At 44.0% G+C, this 7,636-nt stretch overlaps 1 protein-coding gene across 1 annotated transcript in view; it reads left to right on the top strand.

The window, feature by feature from the left end:
* Nucleotides 1–1,912: 1,912 nt before the first annotated feature.
* The window catches only part of CUL3 (cullin 3), a 110,616-nt gene continuing 104,892 nt past the window's right edge, over nt 1,913–7,636 (top strand). The window contains exon 1 of the mRNA XM_069104540.1: nt 1,913–2,141. Within this exon, the coding sequence (XP_068960641.1) occupies nt 2,076–2,141 (66 nt within the window). The 5' untranslated portion in view covers nt 1,913–2,075. The remainder of the gene's footprint in view (nt 2,142–7,636) is intronic.

Here is a 7,636-nt window from a genome sequence, read left to right as displayed (position 1 = left end):
TGAAATAAAGAGTGTGCTGTTGAAGTTATACAGTAAAGTCAATAGCAAAATATTGATTGATGCTGTAATCTAATAGGTACAAAAAAGTAGACTTAATTAGCACAAGAATGATCAGTTCCTTCTTTGGATCTATACTACCGGAGACTACTTGATACTTATATGGCACCCCTCCCAATCGTACCTCAATGTTCCAGTTCTCAGATGACCTATATTTAGCCTCACTAGTTACACACAGGTCTTGCCTCAAGCAACATCCTCATTTCTCAAGTCTTTGTTTTGATTAGCAAAGAACAACAACAAAAACAATAATAAAAAAATACAATATTTTTGCAACATGACCACAGACTAGTCAACAAAGTAAGGGTTGAAAGCACAACACCCAGTAGTTTAGTTACTCAATGAATTCATTAACCTGAGGTAACTTCAACCTCTTAAAAAATATCTGAGCTCACTAAATAGGTCTCATCGGAAAAGGAACCAAAGCCAATGTTCTCAAGTTGAGAGCATGCTGCAGAAAATATTGGCAGGTTGTCTATGTGCAAATCTGAATTTCGTAAAGGCCTTAAATACTCCTGTCGTAGGGCTTTTTGCACACATAAGAGCAGTTAGGCAAGTAAACAAAATCAGGAAGTAAAATTAATTATAATTGGAAAGTAAAACCAATGAGTCAAACCTAGTGGAGCAGCTGAACCAGGTACCAAAAAGCAAAACAAAACAAAACAAAATCTCAAGACAAAAGCCCCCAAGCTTAAGAGTTAACTAAAGATAAATGATGTAAAATGTTTGATTTTAAAGGAGATCAGTAATTGTGAACAGAATCTGAATGGTTTAAACTGTGGGTTCCATCCTGTGTCTACAGCTTGGCCACATCTGTCTGACTGGTTGGCACTTAAGTCATGGAACTGACATGACTTAACTGCCATAGTAACTAAAAAGATTGGGGGGGGGGGGGTCTGGGGTCCCGCAAGTAACGTTGGGCGCCAAGCCCCTTTCCCTGCACGCAGCGGCCTGGAGCCGCGCTGGGGCTCGGCGAGCCCAACAGGAGCATTCACCTTCTCATCTCATCCTGCAAAGGCAGCTCTGGCCCGTCCCCCACCCCCAACACCCTCCAAGCTGACAGCAGGGCAGGTCCCTCCTCCCACCCGAACTCCTTCCTCCTCCTGTCTCCCACCCACTGGTCCATCCTGTTCCATTATGCCCTAGAAAAACAGCCTCCGATGCTGGGATGCTCCCTTCCAGCCCAGGGCTACGGCCTGCCCAACAGAGCCCACAGCGAGGATCTCACGCCTCACCACAAACAGGGCCACTACTCCCACTTCCACGTGACCAGGACCTCGTTCCATTCTCCACCAATCAGGAGCCACCGCCGCCCCGAACCTGGTCTCGACTCTCCAGTTTCGGGGACGTAGCTTTCCGCTCCCCGCCCTCAACCCCTCCCCTTCCCCCCCCCCCCCCACCTCCCCCTCCCGCCCCCCCCCCTACCCCCCTTCCCCCAATCTCTCTTACTCTCTGGCTCTCCTCCCTCCCTCCCTCCCCCCTCCACCCTCTGGGCCGGATCTTGTCTCGCTGAGGCGGAGGAGGAGAAGGAGGAGGAGGCGGAGGTTCGGCCTGCGCAGTGAGATGTTTGTCCGTCGCCGCCGCCGCCGCCATCGCGGAGGAGCGCGATAGAGGGAGCCCAGCCGCGAGTGACGGGCCCGGGGGGAGGGGGAGCCCCGCGGAGCCGCCGCGCCAGCGCAGCCCCCGAGGGAAGGCCGAGCCGCAGCCGCCTGAGCCGGGGCCGGGCCGGGGCCGGGACCGGGACCGGGGCCGGAGCCGGAGCCGGAGCCAGAGCCGCCTGAGCCGGGGCCGGAGCCGGGGCCGGGGCCGGGGCCGCGGGGGTCCGGCCGCTTCCCCCACCCCCGTCGTCCCCCTCCCCCTTTCCCAACCCGCGGGGTTCGCCGCCGCATCCCGAGAGCCGCCGGCCACTCCAGCCCGCCCGCCTTCGATGTGACACGGGCGCTCCGGAGCGCGACCTGAAGCCGCCGCCGCCGGAGCAGCAGCAGGAGAAGGAGGAGCAGGGGAGGAGGAGGAGAACCATGTCGAACCTGAGCAAAGGGACGGGCAGCCGGAAGGACACCAAGATGCGGATCCGGGCCTTTCCGGTGAGTCTCTCCTCCGCGCCCGGGGCCGAGGGTCCGGGGACCCGGCCGAGAGACGCACTCGAGGCCCCGGGCTGAACTCCCCCCAACAGGCCGCAGGGCCGGCCGCTCCCCCCTCCCCCCACCGTGGCCTCTCGGGCCGCGGGGCTGGAACCTTCCCGGCAACGGGGGAAGCTCGGGGGGCGCCCCGCGGGGGCGGGCAGCGACGAGGGGGCGCCCCCGGGCTGTCCTGCTGCCTCTGCGCCCCTTCCCAACAGCCCATCCTTCAGGGCTCGGGCCGGGCGGCTTGGGCCCAGCCGGAGCCCGTGTGCCTGCGCGCCCCCCCGCCTGCAGGCCCGGGGGGCCCGGCCGCCGCCTGTCCCCTCTTACGGGGGCTCCCGGCGGGGCTTCATTGTAGGCTTGGGCGCGTGTGTGCGTGCGTGCGTGTGTGTGAGTGTGAACTTCGAAAGGGGCATTGCTCTGCTTGTAAAGAAAAGTCCGAGAGAGGCTGCGAGCCTTGGGGGCCGCGGAGGGAACGGCCGGGTCTGCTCCACCATGAGCCGAGCGGCCGCCGACCCTGCCGGGACGCGGTGACAGGTGTCCCAGGTGGTGTGGATGCTCCGACCCCGGGCGCCCTGGGGCCGCCCGGGCCCGGCCTGGGGCGCCGGGGGGAGTGTCATCCGCCTGTAGGCTCTGCTGCACTCCGTGGAGGTCGCGTTTGGTTGAGCCAGTGACGAAGGTACTGTGGTAACAGACTGCACCTACCTGCTGAGCCTATGTGGGGAGAATATGAATAGGCATCGAGCTAGGCAGAAATGTTTCTGAACGCAAAACTGTAGTAACAAAGCAGTAATTAGAATAAAACTCCAGCAGAGTAGGAGTTAAGAATTTTGCCTTTAAAAGGTGTGTGCATATCTGCAGAACAACAAGGGAGAGTTAATTTTTTTTTAGTTCCTAAAAGAAAAAAACTTAAGTATGGGACATGATATTAACTATAGTTATAGGAACCATTTTACGGTTTTTAGAGACAAAGCTAATATTTTTGGATTTGGTAGGAGAAGTACTGGAGAACTTGTGCACCCTTGATCCTGAACTTTTAAAATGCAATATATGTAGTTAAAATTTGGGTATGGGGGGGAGGGAGGCGGCAGAGATGAGATCACCGTATCTAAAGATTAGTGGATTAGGTTGCATTTATAATACTTCGTAAAATGTATTTCAGTCTTGTGAGGTAGGTAGGGCAAGTATTATCCCCATTTTACAGATGAGAAAACAGGTTCTCAGACATTGTGACATTCACAATGAAGAAGAGCTATTTATTGTGGATAAAAGTTTTGCTGACTGACAGTTCTGTGAGTATGAGAACCCTCTTTATTGTTTGGAATAAGATCATGGTTATACTAATAAATTGTAAAGGGAGCTTAGAGAGCTTTCAGTCTTAACTTTCTATTACAGATAAGGAAACCAAGGCCCAGAGAGAGAGGAAGCTATTTGCCCAATTTCACACAGGTCCAAGTGGCAAAAAGCAGGGATTTGAACCCAGATCTTCTAACTCTAAACATCCACTCTCCACTACTTCACTTAACAGTTATTGATTAAATTCTTTAGCACCTTTTCCTTGAGAAAAAAATGATACTGTACTAACAATTCCATTGATGATATCTTAAATTCAGTAAGGTACATTTAAATGCATGTTAAAGTTTTACCAATCTTTTAAAAAGTCCTCAGAATTGTCTTGGAAAAGCAGTTGCTTTTTAATTTTAATAGAAAAGTTATAATATGTCAGCTTTTGTAGGAAATAGTGCAGTTTCCCATCTTAAATTGTATTCAGATTCATTATTAAAATACAGCAGCATTCATATTGCTAAGAGATCAATGTTAGGATAAAACTGGGTTTGATGTTTCTACTTCCCTTTTGCCTCTGGGTACCTTTGACAATGTTCATATCTTTAACCTACTCGTTCTTTTTACTTTACCGCTTCCCAGTGAATTTCAGCAATTGCATTAGCTGAAGAGTATGAACTTTGTTTATATTAATTAGAGCAAGATTTTTGCCTTGTTGATTGAAACAAAAGTTAGAGCAGCATCATGGTGTCAGGCTAGTAAAGATATTCTGTTAAGTGTCTGCTATTTGCCAGATCTTGGGGATAGAAAGACAAAAATGAAAAGGGCTTTAAAGATTTTATACTTTGTTCTTCACGTAACTAGGAGCCATTGGGATTTATTCAAGTATATCACAATTGTGCTTCATAAATATTCAATTCCCATCCACAATCACTTGTAATTTAAAAGAATGTTAAAATGCCTACTTTTTTCTTTATCAACATCTGGTTCTTAAGTTGCTCGTTACTGTGGCACCTGTGGCCACACATTAATTACAGATAAGTACCTCTATTGTAATATATTTCACTGATGGCTTACTCTTCTTAAGGTATAAAAAATTCAACAGATTTTTTTTCTTGGTTAGCAGTTTTTACTACTTGAAAAGCTAAAGTTGGAGTCACTAGTCAGAAGTAGTGAATGAATAGAAGTACCTATAGAGAAAATGTTTATACACTTATTTAAATGTCATCTTAAGTTTGACTGCAGCTGTAAATTAATAGAAATTGGGGCTTTGAGGTCTCAGAATTTCACTTCACATTATTAACTTCAGTACTAGAGAATTCAGATGTAAAATGATTACTCAAAAAAGTGTTTTTCCCCGTAGTTCTTAGTGTTTTCATTGCAACATGACTGATATTTAAACTTAATTTCCAGCTCAAAGGCTAATTTATGGTAGAATTTTTCGTAACTACTCTGAACATATTTTCTCAGTGCCATTAGTAAAAGGGGGTTCTTTTCTTTTGAGCATATATCAATGTGCTCTATGCCAAGTTCTCCTAAAGTTTCATTATGTCATGGTGGTGACCTAGAGTTTTGAAGGTTGTTCCAGCAAAGCACAAGCTATAGCATATTCTGTGGAGCCAGACAGGCTTTAAATTGGGCCTGGAGACCGGTATGTCTGTTTTCTGAGGATTGTCCTAAGTTCAGAGAGGCTTATCTCCGGGTTAGGCTCAGGAGGTTGAGGGGGGGTGTGGGGGAGGGGTGTGTGTAATAGTATCTCTTGTAGACTGTTATCTACAAAATTACAGGAGTTGTGATCTTCATTGGAGGGAATACCTACACAGATGAAATCACAGATCCTTGCATATTAAAATATAAATGACTGCTCAGCATTCAAAACATGACTCTAAAAATTACTGTTGCCTCAATTTGATACTACGTGAGTTTTTAAGCAGTTGTTAGATTGCCAAAAACTGTTTTTCCCTAAGATGAAAAAATAAGAATGTTTCTGTATTGGTAGATTATTTACAGAAATTAAGGGTTTTGAAAATGGTACTTTGTGAACTCTGATTTGAATAAAATATTTTTTACTTTCACATCTTCTTGTTAAAGTAGTTTATAAACTAATTTTTTTTTTGTACTTATAGTAAATGCCAGGAAAGCCTGTGTAGATAACTGCTCAGTATAGGCATGTAACTATAGAAGTTTAGGGAACCGGAAGACTGCTGAAAGTGTTTATAGCACTTCCTTTTCAAATTGATGTTTCCCTCTACTGAATCCTTTAGAGACCCTTGTTAAACTTTTCCCATATGTAGGGTCTGTCCTTTATACAGATTATCTGGGGAACTACTCATTGTTTAATGCCTGCCAGCCTTTCTTTAGGGGGTAGATCCCTGGGATGATACTTGGGCTGTTTATATGATGCTTGATTAATATATGTGACTTTGGAGGGCAGATAGAAAAGTATTTTCTTGTCTTCAAGTTACCTTATCTAGGTTTTGTGCTAGGAGGCCAGCAAAGAGGGTGATAATATTTTAGGGTCATCTTTAGGTTTTTCTTAAGGACAACAATTCATATCATATTAGTTAATAGTTATTTCCAAGACTATGCAAGTTCAAGTAGAGAAAGTTCTTTGATTCTTATGTCTTTGATTTGAGTTCATCTCTTTAAGATTAATTAGGTATTGTTGTGTCAACAGCTCTGGGTGTGAGGGAAGTACCTATTCAGCTAAAGCTCCAATAGGTCTAGAGATGGTAAAGGAAATAAACTTCAAGAGTGATGAGTGTGTGTGTGTTGGGGGGGGGGGCGGGGATAGGCCTCACAACTGACTTTTCAGCTTTTGTGTCTCTCGCTCAGATGGAGAGATAGTTCTGCTGTCCCTACAGCAAAATTTCTTCTTTAAAGTAAAAACTGTAGCAGTAGCTACATGGAAAGAGAAGAAACTCCTAGAGCAAGCCAGTAATGTATAATGTTTATAAATGGGAATCAGCTAGATAATAGCTACATAGCTTTTAAAAAATTATGGAGCATACTAGAAAATATAATTTTTCAATCAGTTTTAAATCTTTTAATCTTTGGAGTTTTTCTTAGACTATCTTACTCTTGATGTCTTTTGGTAACTAGATACCTGTATTGGGTATTATTAGTACTATTCTGGCTTTAGTTGTTGAAAAAGAAAGGTGATGTAGGATAGACATCCATCAAAATGTGCATTTTCTTTTTAAAATAATATTTTTCTTCAGTTGCCATTAAGAGGAGCTTGGATAATTGACCATTAGTACCAGTAATTTAATTCACTAGATCTGTAGTTTATGATAATTGGCTACTTTAGTAATACATTGTACCATAGATTCTGAAATAAAATACAGAAAAACTTGATTAGTTTGGAACTCACAATTTTTCCTACATTAAAATAATTGAAACCAATAACTTTTTTTTTCCCAAAAAATCTGCCGTTTGAACTTTTTGGTAATAAGATAACATTCAAGTCTATACATTTGAAAATAGTAAAATTTTGCTGAATATTTCACACCCCTAAATCATATGAATTATAGCATTGGAGAGCTGGAAGAGGCCTGAGAAGCTGTCTAGTTCAACATGTAACTGACCACAAAGCCTCAGGAAAATATATGAGTAATGGTTATCCACCTTTTTTATTTTTTTAAAGACCTCTAAATACAACTTTTAAAAAGTATGAAGTTCCTGTAATAAATTGGATAAAAATGTGAATGTGAAAGAACTAGTAATTCACATTTATACAGCTTTAATATTTTCAAAGACTTTATTCGCAGCAACTCCATGAAATGAAGGTAGTGTTATTCCTATTTTGCAGTTGAGGAAACATCATTGAGGTTCAGAGATGTTAAGTAACTTATCTACCTTCATGGCAGATGAGTTCTTAGGTATGCTCACTCCCAAATCAAATTCTCTTTCTACTACACCACACTGTCATTATTGTTAAATAAGATACATTTATTGTATAAGAAAACAGAAGTAAGTTAAAATATGACCTAATGAAAACTTTGGGTAATTATATACTTACATACAATCCTATCATTTCCTAAAATATTTAAAAAACGCTTTTGGAAGGTGCTTTCAGTGCCAGTTTACAAAAGCCTCACCACACCTTTTAGCATATTTAAAAAGAACGCTTTAGTTGTTGAAAACTGTTTCCAAAGAGAAATACCCAAAGTGTC

This window comes from Petaurus breviceps, unplaced genomic scaffold (assembly GCF_028583685.1).
Source record: "Petaurus breviceps papuanus isolate PSGF00001 unplaced genomic scaffold, PetGlider_PUasm1.0 688, whole genome shotgun sequence".
Taxonomy (NCBI): domain Eukaryota; kingdom Metazoa; phylum Chordata; class Mammalia; order Diprotodontia; family Petauridae; genus Petaurus; species Petaurus breviceps.
The sequence above is the reverse complement of the archived record's forward strand: the minus strand, read 5'-3'. Positions and strand labels throughout refer to the sequence as shown.